At 48.2% G+C, this 24,175-nt stretch overlaps 1 protein-coding gene across 1 annotated transcript in view; it reads right to left on the reverse strand.

Annotated features, from left to right (window-relative positions):
* The window catches only part of COPRS (coordinator of PRMT5 and differentiation stimulator), a 421,602-nt gene that overhangs the window by 343,223 nt on the left and 54,204 nt on the right, over positions 1–24,175 (reverse strand). Inside the window, exon 2 of the mRNA XM_085617189.1 lies at positions 18,557–18,695. Within this exon, the coding sequence (XP_085473315.1) occupies positions 18,557–18,673 (117 nt within the window). The 5' untranslated portion in view covers positions 18,674–18,695. The remainder of the gene's footprint in view (positions 1–18,556; positions 18,696–24,175) is intronic.

The following is a 24,175-nucleotide window of genomic DNA, read 5'->3' on the forward strand; positions in this document are numbered from 1 at the left end:
GTCACAGTCTGACCAATGATGCCAAACACTGTGGTCTGGACTCTGATGACTTCAAATGCCAAGGATCCCATCTCCCCCTGTGAACTTTGGATTCTATGGTCCCTGCATAGCACCTTTTTCTGTGCAAAAATCACACCCCAGAGCTATAAATAAAAAATTAAGACATTAAATTTTATGCTGCAGTCATTTAGCATGATTCCACAACATACGTGTGGGGATATGTCGAAGTATGCCTGAGTGTGGAACAAACTCCAGCCATCCATACACTTGGATCTGAGTCCGGTCGAGGACACACATGGGTCACAATGTATCACAAAATACAGACATGGAGCCCAATACTCACACGTGATGGCCTCAAGATGCTGAGGGGGGGGCTTGCAATACTGCTCAGACAGACCAATTTGGAAGAGTATCATGAAGGTGTAGAGGTCATGGGTCCTGTTGATGTGCCCGGGGAGGGAGTCCCAGGTCTGTTTTGCGAGGTGGGAGAACTATCTCGTGCATGCAGTTTTTATGTGGATGTGATGAATGGTGGCCAGGGCAAGGTGGGCTGCATGGAGTTGGGCCAACGGGGTGTTGGATGACAGACATCCAAGGTCGGTGTTGGGTCTGGGGTTGTGGACTGCGTCCTGAGTGTGGTTGAGGAGTCTGAAGGTGATCCTGCAGCACACAGTGAGCCATTGTACGTATCTCAGGTGGACGGTGATGTGGCTGGGGTGGGGGATGTTGCAGATGAGGTGTGCGGATGCACACAGGATGTGGACAACTTCTCCTGCAGTTTTGCTGTTGTCCTTCGTAGAGGCCGGTGCTGTAGTTGAGCCGGCTGGTGTCGTGGACCAGGGGGACGGTCTGTCTTGCCTTGGAGTAGATCCATCTGTGGGTCATTTGCAGCATGTGGGGGGTGTTGCATCATGAGGTACAGATGGTGGTGAGTTGCATGGTAATTGTCAGCGATGGGTCCATGATGAACATCAGCTTGCGTGCGTGGCCACTGGGTGCTGGTGCGGTGCACAGGCCAGTGGGACACAAGGAGTTGAGCCAGCTGTAAGGGGACAATCCTCAGATGATGACCTCTGTCCTGTCCAAGTCCAGCCTCAGGTGGCTGATGTTCAGCCATTCCTCAACGGATCTCATGCCTTCTTGAAGTTTGGATCTGGCAATGGCTGGGTCTTTGGTGAGTTGGAGGAGCATCTGGGTGTCAATGGCATACGAGATGATGATGAGGTCAAGTGCGCATGTGATGGTGGAGAGGGGGGTCATGGAGACATTGAAGATCGTCACGCTGAGAGAAGAGCCCTGTGGCATGGGCCAGATGACCCCAGTGTACTACATGTTGCAGGGTGGAGGCAGACTCCCTGGGCCTTGCTGGTGAGCGACTTTCTGATTTAATCCTGGGCCCTCCTCTGGATACCAGTGTTGGAGATGTGTGAGCTGACAGTGTGGTAGCACATGGTGTAGAATGCCATTGAGAAGTCAAGGGTGGTGGCCTCACCATTGTTGAGCATGGCAAAGTTGTGGTTGGTGGTGGCAATGCTGACGGTTGCAGTGGTGTGATTACTGTGGAAGATGGTCTGGTGCCGGTTGCCTGGAGAAGGTTGCATGGAGGAAAATAGTAATTTGCTTGTTGAGTGTCTTCCTGATGACATTTGCTGGGTAGGGAAGCAGGGTGATGTACCAGGAGATCCTGCGGTACTGCCGTACGTTGTTTAAGAAGGGCCTGGGTCTCTGCATGCCTCCTGCACCCATGGAATGTGGCAAACTCAAAGTAGAGATTCAGGACGCGCTGGACGTGGGCTTCAAGGATGTTGAATGATGTGGTTTAGATGTTGTGTGGGAAGGGGCCTGATGGAGAGCCAGAGTGTACGTTGCAATGAGCAAAGTTGTGTCATTGCTGCTGATGGGAGTCCATAACCTGATGGGGGTTTGTCCTGCGGATAATAGTGCTGTCTGCGTCTGTGTGCCAAGGCTGTCGTGTATGCCCATGAGCTTGCAGTGGTACAAAGTTGCAAGGGATGTGATCTGCCTTGCAAGGCTGGGGTGTCTTGGATGGAGATCTGCTGTCAGTTCACTCACAATGCTGATGAGCTCTTTGATCTCGTGTGTTTGGGTGTCTCGGCACCATCTGAAGTATCTCCACTTGTCCTTGCTGATGGTATGGTGATGGCTGTGTGTGGTGTTTTCCAGGGCTGTAAGGCAAATGATGGCTATTTGTGTTGCAAGGTTTGCACAAGAGTCCGGCTAAGTCTGTAGGAGTCCAGTAGGTCTGCCTTGTCCCAGGTGCCTGAACTGTTGTTGTGCTTCACAGGAAAGTCTGTCAATGTGGCAAGATTGTTGGATCAGTTGCTGATCCAGTGCGTGAGGTTGCAGTGTGTGGCGTGGGTGTTGTTTTGAGTGTCCCACACAGCTTGTCTGTGGTGACTTACATCAAGCATCTTTGGGGGATCGGTAGCGGGGTGTGGGGCAGTGTGTTGCTTGTCGGAGACGTGGAGTCAAATGTTGATGGACCAATGATGGATGGTGGTGTTGTTCCCCTCCAGCAAGAAGTTACTGGCACACAGCCACATGTAGCCTGTGGAGGTGAGGGCGTGCGTGCAGATGTACGTGTTGATGGCTTAGCGGAATAGTGGATGTAGTCCTGCAGATCTGTAGAGGAGTGTTACACTGAGGGTTGCCATGGAGTTGTTGCAAACCCGGATTTGTGACTCTGAGGGTGTACTTGTGAATAAATAGCAATTCATCCCCCGGGATTGGTGTTGCCGTCCCTGCGGTTGGTCTTGTATCCGTCTGAGATGGCAATGAAGACATCATGTGCTGAGGATGCCTTTGTCCAGGTTACTGTCATGACGGTGATGTGTGGGGCTGTTGTGTTGAGGAGGTAACAGAGTCCAATGGCGTGCTGGTGGACGGAGCGAGTGTGGAGTAGGAGGCACATTACCTGGTTGTTATGACAGGGTCTTGTAGGCTGGGCAGCGCTGTGTAGGCAGTTGGAGTAGCACACTCAGTATGCGAAGGTGTCGTGTGTGTGCTTAGGGGTTGCCTGATAGCAGGAGGATGATTGTCACAATGACATTGCTTGGAGAGTGGTTGCAGCATGAGCCTGTTGTGTGACGTGGGTCATGCAAAGACTAGAGGGTCGTGCACTGTGCATGTTGCAGGCGCAGACGTACCTGCCTTTGGCACGGCACTGGGGCTACAGTGGCACATAAAAGCTGCTGCCTGCATTTCGAATGGGTGGAGGGGGAAGGGCAGAGCATTTTGGAGGCGTGGGGGTTGCAGAATCAGGACACTCGGTGGGGCGGTGCCGCAGGTGAGGCAGCAGCAGGTCAAAGGGGTTAGAAATTAGGCAAGAAGTAGCACACAAAGACAAGGTCTGAAAGGCACAGTGCAACAGGTGTATGTAAAGGAAGGAGTGTCAGGTCACTCATGGGTCACTACGAGAAAATGTATGAACAATCACCATGAATTACAGCCACTGGATCAGGCAACAAATGCGGAGATGCGCAAAGGAGACACACCATCAGCAGGCGTTGACGTCCCGTTGTGGGGAGCAAGCTGCACAAATACATACCCAACAAGGTACTTCATGCACAATAGAGATCATTAGCCAAAAAGCACTGCATGCATGTTGCCAAAGTACACATACACACAGATGCTCAATCTTTGACAATTATGCCGTAGATGACGCATGCAAACTGTCAAGAGAGCTGCAGTGACAGAGATGAGGCACTTTGGATTGTGCTGAACACCTTTATTCCACATACACACACAAAGGGATATGCATCCATATTAACAGACTCACAGGTCAGTTGACAGAGCATGTGGGACATACGCTGGACACCCCCTTCACAACATGGATGATGTCAATCCCAATGAACTGGCACACAAATTAAGGGGATGAGCCAAACACATCATGCTGCACAGGGAGAGGCTGCAATTCCCCATGGAGCCTGTTGTTGTGATGTCCCCCACTATGTCCACCCGTAGCATCTGCAATGTTTAAGAGGCAAGGTTTACACACATTGATGCCTTCATCAGACGCCACACTCCACTACAGACGACTGTCAAGAAGGGTGACTATCATGTCATGGGAGTGATGCTACATGTTATATGCTCCATGGTGAGAAGACATGTATGCAAGGTACCACAACATGCACAGAAGCAGTCCCCACACATTCCAAACACGTACCACCACAAAAAATCCTTGCTGCAAACCTTACCACGACTGACCTTTCCACATGTCCGTGCATGGAACGCTGATTCAGCACATGTTGCAATCCTCATGAGGAATAGCAGGAGGACAACGATGACAAGAGCAGACAACAGGCGCTAAATACCTGGGAATGGCAGACACACAAGAAGTCACCTAAAACAATTCTCACCGCACACATGGATATTTACCAAACATGAACAATGTTTGACACATGCAAATTTCAAAGAAAGTCTCTGCACAAAACTGTGTGGCATGACAGCATCACTCTAGTGACACATCAGAACACACATCCAAGTCACTTTGCATTCAGTCAGCTGGACACACACATTGCAACACATGCCACTCAATGCTACAAGCTTGCACACTCATACCCAGTGACTCACCATTATGAGAAGAAGTTGCGTATGAGCTGACTCCGGATATCCTCCTCCTCCTCCTCCTCCTCCTCCTCCTCACCAGCCTCGTGAGCAAGCCCTTGATCCTCCACGGGTGGATGTTCCTGCTCATCCGGATCCAGGATGAGTGGCACTGCCTTCTCAACTGCCATGTTGTGCAGCATGCAGCACACGAGGAAGATTCGGCAGACCTTCTCCGGGGCATAAGGGAGGGACCCGCCTGTCTTGTCCAGGCACCGGAATCGGCTCTTCAGGAGGCCAAACGTCCTCTCAATCACTCGCCTGGTCTGCCCGTGTGCATCGTTGTACCTGTGATCTGCAGTTGTTCTTGGGTTGCGGAGAGGTGTCATTAGCCATGGCATGTTGGGATATCCAGAGTCCCCTACATGGAAACATCATGTAAAAAACAGGGTCAGGAGATGCCGTAAGAGCCAAAGATACCGCAACACACAGGACAAACAGAGTATACCCACCAACAAGACATGCTCATTCCTTGTGCAGCCGCAGCATCATTTGTGGCACCTGCTACGCCTCATGATGTAGGCATCGTGTGCTGATCCTGGAAAACGTGCACAGACATGGGAAATCAGCATGTTAGCAAGACACACCACAAGGGCATTTATCGAGTGGTAATGTTTTCTATTGCGATAGGCTTGTTCCTGTGCCTGTGGTGGTACCAAAGCCACATGTGTACCATCAATGGACCCAATGACATGGGTCATCCCTCCAAGGGCATAGAAATCACCCTTGATATCTGTCAACTCCTCAGGAGTAGGAAATGTGATGAATTCATCAAGGTGCTCCAACATGGCTGCTAAAACATCACGCAGGACACGGCTGAACATTGTCTGTGACATGCCACCAACATCAGCTATGGTGAATTGAAATGTACCTGTGGCAAAAAAATGTAGGGCTGCCATCACCTTCATCTTTGGGGTCAGTGCAGTAGGATACCTGTGTCGCGGTTGGAGGTGTGGTGCCAGCCTGTCGGTCAAGTCCTCAATCAACTGTTGAGTGAATCTGTAACGTCGGATGCAGGCACGTTCCCTCATGGCACCCAAGTCTGGCATTAGTCTTGGGCCAGGTGGTGCCCTGCAAGACATTGTTTGGATGAATGAAGATTGAGAGTCGGCCAACATCAATGTCAATGAACATAGCACATGCTACACTGCTAATACACATCAGGTAACTATGGAGTCGATTGTGTGCAATACATGCAGGACACATATGCAAGCTTGCTGGCACTCCTACAAAAAGCAGATACATCTGTTGATTGTCAAGTCAACATGACATGCCCTGAAATGAGGTGGGGGCCAGTCTGAGTGAACAGCCAGAGATATCACCAGAGTGACACACATCCACATAGCTGCATTGGAAGGATGTCATCTCATCCAGACAGCTGACTGCAAGGCACACGCACAGGTCACATGGAATGTCAAATGTACATAACAAACACATTGCGATGAAGGGGTACACATGACAACTAAAAAACACAGCCATTGAGACAACGCACACATGTCTGACTGGGAAAATATGATGCACGATGCACACAGACCCTACAGCCGTGGGAATCCACATGTGGCATGGTGTGCGTAGATGTGTTCCATGCCCATCTCCACACAGACCCCTTTCGGATACACCAACAGCAGATGCAGTTGACGGGACACTGACATCAAGCTCATGGGAACACATGACACACACCTGACATAGTCCCATAGTCTACTACTAGTGCGTACACGTACGTGTACTAGGTAGTACACGTACGGGTACGCACTAGTAGTACACGTACGGTGCATGCACTAGTAGTACAGTGCGTACCCGTACGTGTACTACCTTAGTACACTTACGTGTACGCACTAGTAGTACACGTACCTGTCAAACGCACTGTACATCTGGTGCCGTAGAGGTACATGTGAAACGCACCGTACACCCACAATCATTGCGTGTGTACGCTTCGTTTCACCATTGTACTGGTGCCGTAGGGGTACGTGTGAAACGCACCGTACCTGTGTGTGGATTTAAAAATTACATAGGGGACACATAAGGGACAAGTATTAGGCCCTAAATGCATGCTGGTTGTCATGGAGACAGAGTTTTCAGTTGGAAAGTGTCGATCAGGTGTCCTGGAACAGTCAGTTGGCCACAAAATACAATGTTGCAAAGTGGTTGTTGACTTGACATGATGCTCAAAATTTGAACGATGCGAATGGTGTCATTGGTGCATGTTTAAAGGGATTGGAGTAAACATAGGATGCTAATGAGTCTGACCAATCACTATGTACTCCTCTAAATGAATGCCCCTCAGCAAGACAGATATAAGGCAGCCAGAACCCATGAGAGGGCACTTGCCTGCACAACTTTCCAGTTGACAACATTGCTGCTGTCTCTGCTTCCTCTGGACCATGTCGCGTACTGTGGAGAGGGCCCAGCCATTCACCCAGGAGGAGAATCAGGCCTTGCTGGACGTCCTCCTCCCACAGTACACCAAGCTGTATGGGAGACCAGAGGAGCAGGTGAGTGCTGAGTCCACTACCTTTGCCTAGGCACCTGTTGTGTGACTGTCAATATTGTGTCCAGGTGGGACAGACATGCTATGTTGTTTAGAGTGGGTCCCAGGGTGGGGGACATGCTGATGTCTCTCATGCAGAGCCTGATGTAGTTCCTGTGTGCACTCCTCACTTGCATTGTGCTTACTGTGACTTTCACTGCATAGTGCATGACACATTCAGCCTGTGAAATCCTTGGTGGCTTTTTTTCCTATTGTCCAGAGGTGATTTAGTGGTCCCCCCGGTGTGACAGGTGACTGTACCCACAGATGTGTATGAGTTGAGTGGATCTGTGGTGAGAGTGTCCAAATGATGTGTTCGACCTCATGGACATTGATGTGTGTGAATCTTCCTTTACATGTGGGTGAGTGTCTATGTGAAGTGTTGCGCCACACCTGCATAGAGGTGGCAACAATCTACCCATCTGATGTGACAAGTAAGCTGTGCTGTGTGTCTGACTTGCATAGCTAGCATGACACCTGTGACACCCCACTGGCAAGTGGCACATGTGCAGAGTGAGGGTTGTATCCGCTGTTGTCAATGACAGGCGAGTGATCTGTGCTTTATTTATTTATTTATTTATTTAATTAATTTATATGGCGCAACAGCTACCCAACAAGGGTTTCCCGCCGCCTGGACACTTAAACTGAAAAAGAGAAAGAGAAATTATTGATTAAAAAGCCAAGTCTTCAGCGAACGACGAAACTGGGGATACAAAGTTTCCCTACGAATGGCAAGGGGAATTGAGTTCCAGAGAGAAGGACCCAGGACGGAAAAGGATCTGCCTCCCATTCTGGAAAATCTAAACCTAGGAATATGAAATTTTTCAAGTGAAGCAGAGCGAAGATGGCGGGTCGGAACATAGGGACAGACAAGAGTTTGTAAGTAGTCCGGTGCTAGACCCATTTGATTTTAAACATAAAGGTCAGAGCTTTGAACTCGATCCGCTTTTCAATTCGAAGCCAATGAAGCTCACGATGATGTTCAGAAATAGATGAACATCTGGGAACCCCACAAAGGAGTCTGGCAGCAGAGTTTTGTACAAGTTGTAGCCTGCGGGATACAGCCTTATTAACACCCAGGAACAAAATGTTTCCGTAGTCCAGCCTTGATGTAATAAGAGCATGGACTACGTTTTTTTGCGTGTCTCTCGGCAGCATCCAGAGAATTTTATGCAACCATTTCAAGATGGTAAAGCAAGTACCCGCAACTTTGACTGCTTGATGGTGCATTGTCAAAGAGTCATCGATATAGAAGCCCAAGTTGCGAACATGATCAACAGGCCGAGGAAGAGTACCTAACTCATTCGGCCAATGACAGGAGCCACAAAGATCTTTCTGCTTGTCTAAAATAAGCACCTCAGTCTTATTGGCATTAAGTTTCAGGTAATTTTTTCTCATCCAGACAGCAATTTGGCGTAAGCCCGACTGAAGGGCAGAAATGGAACAGGAGTCTGATTTGGAAAGCGAGAAAATTATTTGTGAATCGTCAGCATATGTAAAAAGAGACAGTCCAGCCTTGTCAGCAATGTCAGCAAGAGGTCTGACATACAGATTGAAGTTGCTTGGGTGTGTCTGTCTAGTATGCTGAGGGTGCATCAGTGGAGTGGGACATGTGACTGCTTGGCACGTGCTGGCCATCAGCCTGCTGTTGCATGTGCTGCACAGTGTGTGGCATGATCAGTGAGTGTGTTGAACCCTCATGCCAACCGGTTGACTTTCAATGCCATGTAGTGCTTTGGGGCTTGCACACAGGCCAATTTCTTATTGTGTATGATGTAATTCCTGTCTGCATCCTATGCCCTGTTCAACATTTCTAAGAGGTTCAAATGTGTGTCTCGGGGACATGGAGCAGGTATATTGATGGTGAGTCACTTTGTCATCATGACAGGTAACTGCCTACGAGAAGGGGGTGATCTGGAACCACATCGTCAGGGCCGTGAGATCTGAGGGGGAACGTCATCGCCAGCTGCCACAGGTCCGCAAGAGGTGGCAGGACATCCGGTGCTTGACCCGGCGGATCGCCCGGGTCCAGCTGTGGCTCGACAGTCTTCGCCCCCCCGGCGGACGCCGACAGCTGACCCCCCAAATGAGACGTGTCCTGGCAGTGGTCTTCCCAGACTTCGATAGGCAGTTACAGGAGAGACTGCGGCAAGGAGGGGGTAGGTACATGGCTGTTTGTCGTGTTATGTGTGGCAAGCTTTTGGAAGTGCTCTGTAGCCTGGATACACTCCCAGAGTTGATATGTGCAGTGCATTTTCTGTTCCCCAATGTCACCTGTTGCTCTTTTTGATCCCTTCCCCTCCTTGACATGTGTCCCCTGGTCTGTGTGTAATCACATTTGCACATGGTCATCTAGGGTGCCAGTAAATCTAAGTGCACATTGCTGTCTGCATCATGTGGGAGGGTGGTCTGTGACTTCGGTTGGTACCTTGCCTGTGCCATGACCTGTTCACTATGTTGGGGGTCCATAGTTGTCACTGATGCTGATTCTCCACATAGGTGTGTGAGCTTTCAACTGGACACCCTTGCAGCATGCATGACCAATGTTGTGGCCTCAGACATGATGTGCATGAGTGTGAGATATGCATAGTGCCATGACGGTTGAACATGGTACAGTCAGCTCATTCCAGGACCACGGAGCAGTGTGCCCACTACAGTCCCCTTAGACACCCTGGCCTCCTAATCATGTGTGTCTTCCAACACTGTGCACTTTCTCTGTGTGTTCTGCATAGGTCTGCCTCTGTGGCATTGTTCCCTGGCCTAGTTTGTATTTTGCTAATGTGTGCTACCTGTGTCCACTGGACAGGGATACTCCATTTTGTTTGTGCATACTCACACTGGGCAGTGCCTGTGTGGCTATTCACAACAGTCTGTTGATGGTTGTTTGTCACAAATATGTGTTTGCAGCCCCATGAGGTAATGTTGTGTAAATGAAGCTATTTTTCAAGCATAGTTGTTGTAACCCAGAATAAGAGGTGTCAGTTCTTGATCTGTATCAATCACATTGACTCAGGTATTGGGGACGGGGGGTGCGGGAGAGGCATACATGTGCAACCCTGATTTTTCATTGCCAGGTCTGACTTGTAAGTGAGAATTGCCTGTACAAAAATACACTGTGCAGTGCCCCTGTGATGCTGGCCAGTGCTCAATGTTCGTGCTTTGCAGCCTGTGTCATATTTTTACCAACATGAATCCTGATCATACATTTTTTGCACCTGTGTGTGGTTCTGCTGCAACGCATTTTGGACTTTGTGTGCTGACATCTGTGTATACATTCTGGCTTGCCATGAGTGAGTCCCCACAGTACAGCTGGGCTTTTTTACCAACCAATTGCAGGCCCATTAGCTTATGCATTGTCCTGGGTGTGGACACGTGTGCCACTCCAGATGACAGGCAGTAGGTCATATGTGTAGCCAACTGTGTAATCAGGTGACGGATGGCCTGGTGACAACTGACATAATTAAAGTTGTTACACTTACAAAATTGTACCTTGGCACTCACAGCACTTGTCAACAGTTGTTCATGTTTTAAATGTGGAAATTGGATGATTTGTGTTAAGTACACTGATGTGCCTGCATGAAAAAAGTCTACCAAGGAAGCGCACACCAAACTACATTTCAACTTTCATGGAACACACTGGCACCTTTTCAAAGAAGCCACTGTTCTAATTAAATGGTGTTGCAGATTCTCCATATACATGTTCCCACTGTGGTCTTGATTTTGTGAGACTCCTTTGTTGTTGGTGATAGAAACTAACGAGTCTCAAGACATCAAGACCTCCGTGGGCCCATGTATATGTACTTTCTGCAACACCATTTATTTCTAACAGTGGCTTCTCAGAAAAGGTGCCAGCTTCTTCAATGACAGTGTACATGTACTTTTGTGTGCACTGCCTTGTGCGACATATTGCATGCAGCCACATGAGTGTTCTTTTCACGAAATGGCCAATTGGCACATTCAAACCATGTAGATTGGGTAAAGTATTGTACCAACATTTGTTTGTTTTGTGTTCCAAAGGACTTACAGGTCTCTGAATGTGGTGACACCTTGAGTATTGAGGTGTGTTAGTTTACCTTGAGTGCATCACTACTGTTTCTTTCATGCTAAACAAGAGGTGTCATGACTTCATTGTATTGCTGTGCTCACCGGTTCACAGACACTAGCTTCTCAGTGTATTTCTCATTAAAGTTGTGGCCTTTTGTGTATGTATTTTCCTGGTGTCAAAGTGGCATGGTGGGTCTACCAATTGGGCAGTACAGGGCTTACATATGTGCGGAGTACTCTAGCTGTTACTCATGATGCATTGCCTGATATGCACTGTGACCAATTGTTCTTGTGCTCATGTGTCAGATGTATACAGGTGACTGATGCATTTTGGTTTCTTCTCCTTACCCACAGCATCATCATCCGCAAGTGAGGGAGACACTTGCATGGACCTGGAGGTGGGACACAGCGACAGTGCCACCAGTGCTGTGGAGGCAGAAGGAGCCAGTGGCACGGAGGGCGAGGGGAGTCAGTCGGAGGACCTGTCTGGAGGCGAGAGCGTCTACGACGCTGACGGGTCCGAGGCTGAACTCCCTGAGGAGGCGGAGGATGCAACAACAACTGGCAGCATTCCACCATCTGTACCCGCCTCCTCCATTGACATCTCTGCCCTCCCAGTTGCTCCCGTCCCTTCTGTCCGTGCAGGGTCCCACCGTGTCTCCTTTGGACCAGGCACCGCACCCCCTCCCCCTGTCACCCCTGCTGCCCTCAGTGAAGAGTCTGTGGACACACTGCGGTAGTTGCAGGTTGGTCAGGCATCAGTGCTGCATGTCCTCCATGGACACACTAAACTGCTCACACAGTTTGTGTCGTTCGTGGAGGGCATGTCATCAATGATGTCTGAGCAACGCAGGATTCTGCGGTCCATGGACTCTTCACTGACGGAAGCAGTTTCTCTCCTGCGGCGCTCTGTCCCCCCCCCTACCCCGCACCCATCCACACTGCCCTCTCCCATGCCTGCCCAACGCACACACAGACAGTCACGAGCACGCACCCCAACAGACACATCCAGCACACCCCCAAGTAAGGCACAGCGCACACCTCCTGGCACGCACACTCAGGGGGATGTAGGCACACCCACTGGGTCTGGGGGCAAACGACAGACACGCAGCCATAGTCAGAGTCCGCAGTCCGCACAACCCAGTTCCTCCAAAACCACTCCCCTTAGCTCCCCTGTAAAACTGTCACCCAAAGAGCTCTACATGGGTGAGCTGGCCCTCACCCCCACTGTGACACCACCCCGCAAGCGGGCGAGGAAGTCCCCGGGCAGGGGAGTTGAGTCCACCCCCATGTCCACCCCCTCCCCCAAGAGCGCTGCACCCCATCCCTCAGCCACCCCCCCCCTCCGTTGGCCCTGGGGCATCTTCAGGTGCAGGGGTTACTCTGGACGCCCTGGCAGCAGTGTGCAGCGCCGAGCTCACCTCCACCTTTGGCGCTGCCCCACCCCCTGTGGTGGAGACGTCCAGCCCTGCACCCACCACACCTACCCAACCCCCTCCTGTCCCTGCGGTGCCTGGTCCTGCCACAGATGATGCTCCCCCCCCCCCCGGTCGACAAACCTTAAGGTTACTTTGTGCAGGCAAGGTAGGGGTGGACACGGTCCCCTACGTCCAACCTTGGACTATTAAAAAGGACTGGCCATTGGTCTTTGTACATAGAGTCTTCTTAATTTATTATTTTTGTGTGCTGAATAAAGCCTTTTCTTTTACTTTCAACACTATTGCATTTCAGGTACTTGATGTTGGTGATGAGGCTCCTGGAGTTGTTGTTCTGGTAATGTGTTCTGAGAAATGTTTTTGTATGATGGTCATGAGGTGGACCATGGTATCTGTGTGCCATCACAATGTCTCTGCAAAGAATCATTGGTAGTGTGTGTTCTTTTTCTTTGGAGACATTGTCCCAAGGAGTGTTCCTTCCACTGTGGCATCTGACATCTTCCCTGCAAACAGTTGCACAATTGTTGTGCTGACCTGTGTTGGTGACGGATCCCTTCAACAATGGCCATGCCTGCTCACCGATGTCTCCTGCTGAACCGTCTGTGCCATCCTTGCTAGTCACTGTACTTGTGTTTTGGGTATGTAGGAATGCCTTCAGGGACAAATTGTCCCTTTTCAGCACTATGCATGTGAGTAAACACGGCCTACCACACAAATGGTACTTGTTATGCATGGTATTTGGGCACCTGACTCACAATTGTGGGCATTGTATCTGGTGGAATTGAACGCTATTCCTTCCATAAGAGACAACATCTTGGTGGCTGGACCAGCACCTGGACATTCCTATCAGTCCTGGGATGTGCGTGACAGTGTGTCCCTTTGGCTATCTTAGTTTTGTATGCAGTTACATGACTATACAGTCTGTTGGCATGAAATCAGGGTGTGTATTGTGCTGCATCCGCCATGGGTGGGTATGCATATGTTATATGTCCTCACACCCACATGTGGTGTGTCATGCAGTGTGTGAAATACATCCATCCTCCTGGGAGTGGGACACTGCTGGGAGTCCTCTGCACACACCCCTCATATGTCTGGACACTGCTGGTAGTGATATGCACCCACCCCTCATATGTCTAGACACTGCTGGTAGTGATATGCACCCACCCCTCATATGTCTGGACGCTGCTGGGAGTCCTCTGCACCCACCCCTCATATGTCTGTCCACTGCTGGGAGTCCTGTGCACCCACCCCTCATATGTCTGGACACTGCTGGTAGTGATATGCACCCACCCCTCATATGTCTGGACACTGCTGGTAGTGATATGCACCCATCCCTCATATGTCTGGACGCTGCTGGGAGTCCTCTGCACCCACCCTGCATATGTCTGTCCACTGCTGGGACTCCTCTGCACCCACCCCTCATACGTCTGTCCACTGCTGGTAGTGATATGCACCCACCCCTCATATGTCTGGACACTGCTGGTAGTGATATGCACCCACCCCTCATATGTCTGGATGCTGCTGGGAGTCCTCTGCACCCACCCCTCATATGTCTGTCCACTGCTGGTAGTGATATGCACCCACCCCTCATATGTCTGTCCACTGCTGGGAGTCCTCTGCATCCACCCCTCATATGTCTGGACACTGCTGGGAGTCCTCTGCACCCACCCCTCATATGTCTGGACACTGCTGGTAGTGATATGCACCCACCCCTCATATGTCTCGACACTGTTGGTAGTGATATGCACCAACCCCTCATATGTCTGGACACTGCTGGTAGTGATATGCACCCACCCCTCATATGTCTGGACACTGCTGGTAGTGATATGCACCCACCCCTTATATGTCTGGACACTGCTGGTAGTGATATGCACCCACCCCTCATATGTCTGGACACTGCTTGTAGTGATATGCACCCACCCCTCATATGTCTGTCCACTGCTGGGAGTCCTCTGCACCCACCCCTCATATGTCTGGACACTGCTGGGAGTGATATGCACCCACCCCTCATATGTCTGGACACTGCTGGTAGTGATAAGCACCCACCCCTCATATGTCTGGACACTGCTGGTAGTGATATGCACCCACCCCTCATATGTCTGGACGCTGCTGGGAGTCATATGCACCCACCCACGCACCCCCTTGGGGCTGTACACTGCTGGCCCGGACCTACACTCACACCAATATGAAGGTAACATGCTGGGCCAGTCCTCTAGGCCCACATTCCTGGCGTGTGTACGCATCCTATCCCAAATTTACTGCTGCCGTAATGGGGTACGTGTGGTACGCACCGTACCCACGGCATTCATGCATGGGTACGGTCCGTACCTGCATTGGCCTGGTGCCGTTGGGGTACGTGTGGTAGGCACCGTGCCCACGCATTCATGCATGGGTACGGTCCGTACCTGAGTTGGCATGGTGCCGTTGGGGTACGTGTGGTACGCACCGTACCCACGCATTCATGCGTGGGTACAGTCCGTACCTGAGTTGTAATGGTGCCGTAGGGGTACGTGTGGTACGCACCGTACCCAGGGTACGGTCCATACCTGATTTGTCATGGTGCCGTAGGGGTACGTGTGGTACGCACCGTACCCACGCATTCATGCATGGGTATGGTCCGTACCTGAGTTCTCATGGTGCCGTAGGGGTACGTGTGGTACTCACCGTACCCAGGGTACGGTCCGTACCTGAGTTGTCATGGTGCTGTAGGGGTACGTGTGGTACGCACCGTACGCACGCATTCATGCGTGGGTATGGTCCGTGCCACTGTTGTAATGGTGTCATAGGGGTACGTGTGGTATGCACCGTACACGTCCATTTCCGTTGTTGCGGTACGCAGGGGTTGCTGGACATGCCCCCCAAAGTGACCAGACCCTGGTGGTAATGTATGGCCTCCATATTATAGGTTTGGGTTTGAGTATGGGGTATGTTTCGTGCCCCTCACCCCCACCCTGGCCCCTGGGTGTTGTTCTCACCTTCTGCGGCATGTGCGTCGGGTGCGGTGCACCAGGTCGTAGGCCAAGAGGACCGGGATGACACGTACGATGGGGTTCATGGCGTGTACATCGCGTACCGGGGCTCCGTTGCGTAGCGGTTCGCGCCGAACTCTGCTTTTCCGGCTGTGTTTGACTCCCATAGAAAAAGAGCCGTACGGAGTGACGTAGGGACGAATCGTACTTGCTGGGCCGGAAACCGCTGCCTGAATACATCCGGACGTCGAGTACAAGCTGTTCCGGATCAGAATCGTAGGTATTTTTTCCACGTACGGTCTTTTGTACGATTCGTACGGAAATAGGCTTTTTGTACGAATCGTACTTCCTAGGTTGTAGGGACAGTTTACCGGGTGCGAGTCGTACGGGGAAAACGCTCCGTACGACGATTCGTAGGGTCTTTTTACAGGATCAGAATCGTCCCCTAATTGTGTGACAAACAATCAGTATATATTAGTTTGGTTTGCTTGAGCATATATTTCTTTAGTGGTGTGGGAACAAGTTTAAAATAAAAAGATTTTGGGTCAGAAGTATCATATCCTGAAAGAATATGTACATTTATCCCTATAGGTTTCTGAACTCCCCTGGGAGGGAGTCGGACAATGTTCCCATTGTATATAATTAAAAAGTGCACGTGGGACACTAGCTCCTGGTGATGGTAACAGAACATTTCCCCTCAATTAGCAGAATTTAAGTAAAGATCGTATGATTCAAAAAGAGTATAATATTCCAGCTTTGAGTGTGAGGTTTTAGTCCACGTTGCACCTACATGAACTACAAATCCCAGGAAGCCCCAGGAGAGAAGGCAGACCCAAAGCCATATCAGGAAGCGACACGCACAGGAAGACGTGCGTAATTCTGAATTCGGACCTGTTGAGTCGGTTTCATGGCGTTTCCAGTCGGATTTGCTCTTGAACGCACCAAGTTCCTGGGATAAGTGGAATCGCTTTGAGGATTCCCGTGTAGAGACTCCTTGACAGTGAGGCTGGTCCCGCCTGTCGCCGCAAGAACAGAGGCAGTATGCGTGACGACCTGCCCTTCTTAGCCGTGGACGGATCTCCAGACCGGGCGCTCCCAGCAGCATATCCCTGTCCGCGAGTGTGAGGAGGTCGTCCCGTTCTCTTCTTCAATCGCTCCGAGGTAGGAGCAGTATTTTGTTTATTTGTAGCCGCTCCGAGGTAGGAGCAGTACTTCGTTTGTTAGCAGCCGCTCCGAGGTAGGAGCAGTACTTCGTTTGTTAACAGCCGTTCCGAGGTAGGAGCAGTACTTTGTTTGTTGGCAACTGCTCTGCGGCAGGAGCTGTAATTTGTTTGAGTGATCTCATCCAAGTCCACGTTCACAATGAGTGAGCCTACAGTTCCCCCATTCCTTAACATGACATTAACGCCCGAAGGATGAGAGGGACATGGTAGAGGAATTCGATTCGACTGGTTGCCTTGCTTAGGTTCATCACACGGAGCCTGAATACATTAAGGCTCAACTCATCATTAATCTTTATTTACTTTCCGGAACAGTAGTGCTACTTACTTTGATCTTACTAATCCTATGGGAATCTTCTTCAGCGAACCTTGGCTTTTCTGCACATAAGGATATAGGCTCATGACAGGTGTGTAGGGGCATAAGGGGCATAGGGTCAGCCTTAGTCTTAGGTGCACTACTCCGTTTAATGTTGATACATTTGTTTTATCTTCCTTGGTATCAGGTATGATGCAATGCCGTGTGGTCAGAAGGAATACAGAGTCTGCGTGTGTAGCATAGCCGCCCAGGTAATTGGAATACTTAGTGAGAATTACATGAGAGTAGTGTTGCATGCTTTTTGTATTTAATGGTGTGTATTTGTGTTTCAGGTTCTACTCCCTGCTGTTCCCTTCCTACCCTTCCCTCACTTGATCGTTCCAATACTCGGTGCATTTATTGTAGGAGTTGAGGAGAACAAGGGGTGGACCCTTATTGCATCACTCAAATCCTGAGGAGCACTCGTCTTTTGACAGGAACGTCACATTGAGAGCATGGAATTTACAGTTTCAACATCCAATCATGAGAATGTAAACCAGGTACAATTACATCACCCATAGAAACCCTAAAAACACAAGGTATTTGCAGTATTTCTGTAGGACTGAAAATATCATAAGGTACTTTATCCCAATCAATTCTATCTGTTACTGGAACAGCTGAAATGTTCACGCGGGACAAGTCTCTTTTTAGCTTAAGTGAAGATGAATGAGGTGTCAACACCTCCTCGATCAGTTCTGTGACAGAGCATTCTGGAAGGTATTGGCAATTGATCAAAAAGAAGAAAACAGTCCCATATTCAATCTACAGAAAAAGAAAAACCAAGGAAAGTGTTATCCAAACATATATCCAAGGGGGACCCGATAAGTGTGTTTAAGCCGGTATGAAAAGAAAACACAGACTGTTACGAGAGTGCTTTCTCATGCCCGCCTTGCCTGATGTCCTCTTTGAGTGGTAAACTCCCTAAACATATGGCCCTGTATAATTAGAATTTGGGTATTACTTTGGTGAGCACTTCTATATTGTTTGTTTATGTATTCACATTCTACACATTTTAATTGTAAATGTCTTTTACAAAAAGAACATAATGTGAATGTAGTTTGAAACCTGTGCCTAAACATGTGCTCAATGAATATTCAAAAAGGAGTGAGCACGCGTGCTGGCATAGACCTTGTAAAGATAAACTTTGGTAATGAACAGTAGAACTCATGCATATGCAAAGACATCCCCACGTGTGCAGCCACGGGCCCTGTAAATAGTTTTGATGAAGACCGTTGGGCTCATGAATATGCTAAGCAAACCACACGCGTTAATTGCCAAAAAACGTGTGAATGTAAATTTCCCTTCAACGTGAATGAGAGGGTATTTGAACCGCTCTCATTCACACTCAGTGCTTGGCCTTGTTTTTCCCTTATACTTACTCGGCTCCAGCTCCTGTCTCCAGTCCCCGGGCAGGCTCCTTCAGGCTTCGCTTCAGTACTTCCTGGAATCTGGCTAAGGTCGTCAGTCAGAGGGTTTCCCCTGCAGCTTCCGGGCATCACATTTTACGCTCCATAAATCCTGCAATAGAAGAGCACAGAAAAAGATTAAAACCAAGGTATTTCAAGCTACAAAGACTCGGTGAGTGTTTAAACATTTTATTGACAAGCGCGCATTCTCTCTGGAATTAAAAGATTTTTACAAGGACTTAAAATTTGAACTTGAAGAGGAAACCAGTTCTTACAAATTACGGTGAGGAGTTACCGTATTTCCTGACAATAATTGACATCAGGAAACAGAGACTTGTGACTTTTTTTTAACTGTGGCTTTCACAAACACTGTTAATCATATAACTATCACGAAGCCAGTGCAGCCTCAAGGACAATTGAACTTTCGATATAATTGTACTGCTGCATTTATTTGTTATATTATTTTCTTTATTATGTAATCCTCATTATTTCTGGGTTAGATTAATCCTGATTAACCCTGAGAAAAGAAACAAAAGAAGAATCGTAGCATCTGATCCAGGCTATGCAATTGAAGGAGTCAGGTATCATTTAAATAATATGTTATGATAGATGTGTATTGATGGTTGTTTTTAGATTATTATTAGAATATTGATAGTCATATTGTTTATTCCAGATTGCTTCTCTGATGCCTAGATTGTAGCACAATCAGAAAGTCTGTACTAATTATTAGGTAAGACTTAATGAATAACTGTAGTCACAATCAATGATTATTTAAGAGACTCATTGAAAATGTACACATTGTTAACTCTCTGTATTCTAGGAGCCTTGTGAAAGGTTCACGATATTTCTGAAAATCCTGTCGCATTCCTGTTCCCAATATCCAGTGCACTATTTAGTCCAGCGGAATGCCTGCCCACTGGTGAAGACTTCTGGAATCTTCCTTTTTCTCTTGTCTCTTTTGTCCCAACCACTTTCCCCCTGGAGACTTTCAGTGTGACGCTAAGTCATCTATCCTTATTGTCACGCTGCTAGTTTATAGAGGGTCTGGGGAATTATCATCATCCAGGCAAGACGGCGTCATCAAGGTGAAACAAACTGGAGCACAGGTGAGTGCCTCATAACACAGACTTGTGTTGGCAGGGTGTCTAAAACAGAGAAACTGTCGAAAGTATTGGATGAAAAATCATCTGTTCACACAGAATAATCAGAAGCAGTTCATTGAAAAACAGGAGCCACAGGTACAGTTAAAGAACTGGTAGTGTCCACTAAAGGTGAATCAGTATAAAAGACATCAGCTGCTGAAGACACTGTGATAAATACAGTACTCACTTCAGTCGTGTTGGTGCCATTTGTAGTGATATTAGGAATTAACCATTATTAACCAAATTAATGATTTGAAAACAAGAAATTGTTGGGTAGAGCAGCTTGGCAGTACATAGATCCGCCTGGAGAATATAATTTTCTTTTGAGGGGCGACAGGGCAGTGAATGGGAGCCTGAAGCCGAGTAGTCAGAGACGTCCTGCAGCTGCTGGGGCTGGCTGATGAATGTATTGCCAAGCTGCTCTACCCAACAATTGCTTGTTTTCAAATCATTAACCTTTGAAGGCCCTGCCTCCCACTTTGGAGCATCTAGGAACTACACCGTAACTTTACGGGCAGTTTAACTTCATAAATACATGCTCACCACTGTCGTGAAGATGAACCCCAATAATTGGGTTCAAAACGCCGTCGACCACCCCACAACATGAATTCCTTATAACTTGTAAAGATCAATTATGGAACTCAACTACTATATTGTTGTCAATGCGATGTCTTGTTAAAAATACTATCACTATTTCACACCACGCTTTCATATTATGTGAGCACTCTAAAATTGACTTTGTTTAAATAAATACCTGTCATCTTTTGACCTACATGACCCTTTACGTACTTTGTCTCCTGCTCCCTACGGAAATGATTTCACTTCTCTTAAAAACAAGTGACCCTGCTTGGGTCACCTTTTCTATTGCACCCTTTTGGGCCATACTTGAACCATTGTTCTAACTATTCATTATCACCCCAGGTTCATATATCGGGGTAACCTTGTCTCTTAAAACCCCAATTTTTTTTGTGGGCAATCAAGAGTTAAACAGCCCAGGAGCGAGGGGGTAGACAAAACTTTTCAAATGTAGATGCAAGCATGTCACACCCAATGGGCTAACATTAACACTCCTGGGACAAACAAATGGGTGTTATAAAAAAATCTGCAAAAACAATGCAAACAGCGAAAGAGTCTGAAGAGACAAGGAATTCCAATGTGCAGGCACCCTCTTTCTTAGCCCATTTTTGGCTTAGAGTTTGGTGTTATTTAGTTGGAGCGCTTGAAAAGGGCCCTGTCTTTAACAAGTGGAGTACATGCTGCAGGCACTGCTATGCGAGTGTCGCCAGTGCTGTGGGTGTCAGCCAAAGTTAGGATACCAAGGAAGAGAGAACCACTATGTAATGTATTGTGAATTATGGTGTGGGACAGAAATATTTCTGCTGCAACCACTTAATCATTGAGATACATGAAATACTGTTCTATGTAAGAAATTCTCCAAGCTTTTGAGCTTGTGTTTCTATCCATCTGGCGACCAATGGAAACTGTGTCCATTTTCATTATTTTTGTTTGTAAGCTTCTCCGGTGGCAATGATGACTACTTGCACTGTCTTGGTTTATTGTTAACACGAACTGTCAAGTTATTAATACTAAGATACTAAAATCCATTGTGGGTACTTTGATGTTTTTAAGAAGCCCTTATGAACCTATCATGGAGAGGAAAAATTAAAGCAGGCGGAGACACTTATAGCAAAATGTAAATTGGCTATCTTAAACCGTAATTAGAGGGTCAAAGGTAGGATTTTAAAAACCTTAATGGAAGAAGAAGAGGTCCCTCTCGATTTTAAACATCTATTACATAATCTTCAGTAGAATCATGGCATCCAGAATCCTCCCATTATGCCTAAATTAGTCCACCCTGATCCGACAGGATTCATACCTGGCTGCAATACGGCGCTTAATATCAGGCGCCTCTTGGCCTTACTAGAGGCTGGCGATTATGATCATGAAGATGCAGCAGTGGTTGCTGTAGATATAGAAAAAGCCTTTGACAGCCTGGAATGGAGATACCTATATGATGTGATGTCGCATATGCCGCTAGGTAGAAACTTCCTGACGCGGACTAAGTTGATATACGGACGCAGTTGCTAAGGTCTGCATAGGCCAGACCATTTCTGAGGGTTACCCAGTGGGCCGTGGAACGAGATATCTATCTACCCTGCATTTTTGCTTTGGCTATGGAGCCATTGGACAGCTATGCAAGAATGGGGAATGGACTCCGGAAATGCAAATCAGAGGACATTATCACTGCATAGCTTTGTATATGGGATGACTTCCTGATTTTCCTTACAAATAAAGCAGAGGATTTAGACAGGGCCATGCTGAAACACTTTAGTTCCTTGTCTGGTTTGAAAGAGAACTGGCAAAAATCCAGGTTATTCCCAGCAGCACCAAACCGGTATCCGCCAGAGGGATTGGCACAGCTATAATGGGAGCCCTGTTGCCTCTCCTATCTGGGTGTTAAAATCTATCATGATCGTGCCAAGCTGCTGGATGGCAATGTAAATTTGGCCATCAGATCTCTCCGCTCACACATGGACTTCTGGAAGACGTCACCGCTGTCAGTTGCAGGCCGCAGGGCTACCCTCAAGACGTGGCACTTTCACAACTATTGTACTTCTTCAGGATCCTCCCAATCTGGATCCCTAGGGTAATATTCCAGGAACTTGATTCCTTACTCATTGCTTTTCTGTGGGGAACGGGTCATAGGAGAGTGGCTTTGTCTGCTTTACAACGCCTGACAATGGCCAGACGGTTGGTAGTCCCTGACTTTTAAGGCGTATTATTTGCAGCCCAACTTTAATGGTTCGTCCAGTGGCTGACAGGTATACTAGACCCGAATAAAGCCTTAGGACCCTTTGTACCAGGACTTCCAGACTTCACAAGAGCGCTGATGAGGCTGAGGCACTCCTCAACCAGGGTCACCCAGAAATTTCAGGTGGTAGCTAAATGCTGGAACCAATGCTTGCAAAAAACACATAGCAAAATCCCATATTCCCCTGCCTATCACTATGTTGGACAAAATACCGCATGGTGGACACTGGGGGTGTGTGGGGGGGGGGGCAAGAAGTCTGGGCTGCAGCCGGCGCCACAACAGTGCTAGACCTATTTAGAGAGTCAGAACTACTCCCATTTGAAGAATTTCGCTCAGAGTTTGACCTACCACAGGGTCACTTCTTAATGCACTGAGTGATCAACGCGGCGATCCGCAAGCACTAGAACACTGGCTCCTCTGAATTGCGGGCACTCAAAAGCTGCCACTATGTGGCTCTTTCTCAAGGCACTATTAAAAAGGTTTTGTGCTTCTAAAAGTGCAATTCAGGAGGATTTGCATTGACCGCTGGAGCCCCTGTGGGCACAGCGGGAGGAAAATCCGAAATCCCTTTCACCGACAGGGGTTGGGTCTCCAAACAGGATAGAATACCGAAGGAATCCAGAAACGCCAGATATAAAATTTGATTAACTATAATATCCTCCACAGAGCATACTTTACTTTAGAGCGTATCAGTAGATATTTCCATGTGGTTGATGCAGCATGCCCACGCCGCGGGAGGTGGGAGCTAAACTCTTACATTTGCTCTGGTCCTGTCGCTCGCTGCACACTTTTTGGAAGGCGATTACATGTTCGATTGCAAAGGTTATTGAGAAGGAGATCCCTTGCTCTCCTGGCCATAGTCTCCTAGGGTGGTTCCCACACACTTCTATAACCAAGGTCATGAGTACATCTCAGGACCTGGCTTTTATACTGGCTAAGTGAGACATCACGAAGAACTGGAAATCTTCTGGGGGTCTCAAGTACATGCATGAAGGAGAGAAATGGAGAAGTGGGCAGGATGTGAGGGGAAAGTGCTCCTGAGGGAAGCCAGTTGAGGGATAGGTACCTTAGACACGGCCTGTGCTTGGGAAGGCCTGGTGGACAGCTTCACTGATCCAGACCCCAATATGTACACCTGTGGGATCTCCTGGGCCGGCCTCACATTAGAGCTCACCACACTGATAGGAATGCTTCCAGCACTCCCTGCCCTACACAGTCTCTACACTTATAGGAACGGCATTAGCCACTAGATGGATGCAGTGCAGTGGGTATAAGAGATACTTAACCGTATATGATGAAAAATGATTGCTGAACCTATGTAACCGCACTGTCTTACGGGTAACGCTGTTTGTGCAATGTAAATGCAGTAAAATCCCAATAAAAAATCTTTTTTTTTTAAAAGGACACACTAACCTTTCAATCCAGATCCAACAAACCTAACTGAAACTTCCACACTTACGAAAACCTACAGCCTACCTCACAGTGTGACTATGTGACCCAGTGAACGGACAATGAGACAAGAGGAAGAAACAAAGATGCTGAATATGGTCAAATTGCCTAGCAGCATAGCTGGGCATAATCAGTACTGCATGAAAACTGATATCATATAACAAGAGAAGACATTTAGTATGGCTATAC

The sequence above is a fragment of the Triturus cristatus genome, chromosome 7 (genome assembly GCF_964204655.1).
Source record: "Triturus cristatus chromosome 7, aTriCri1.1, whole genome shotgun sequence".
NCBI classification, from domain to species: Eukaryota; Metazoa; Chordata; class Amphibia; order Caudata; family Salamandridae; genus Triturus; species Triturus cristatus.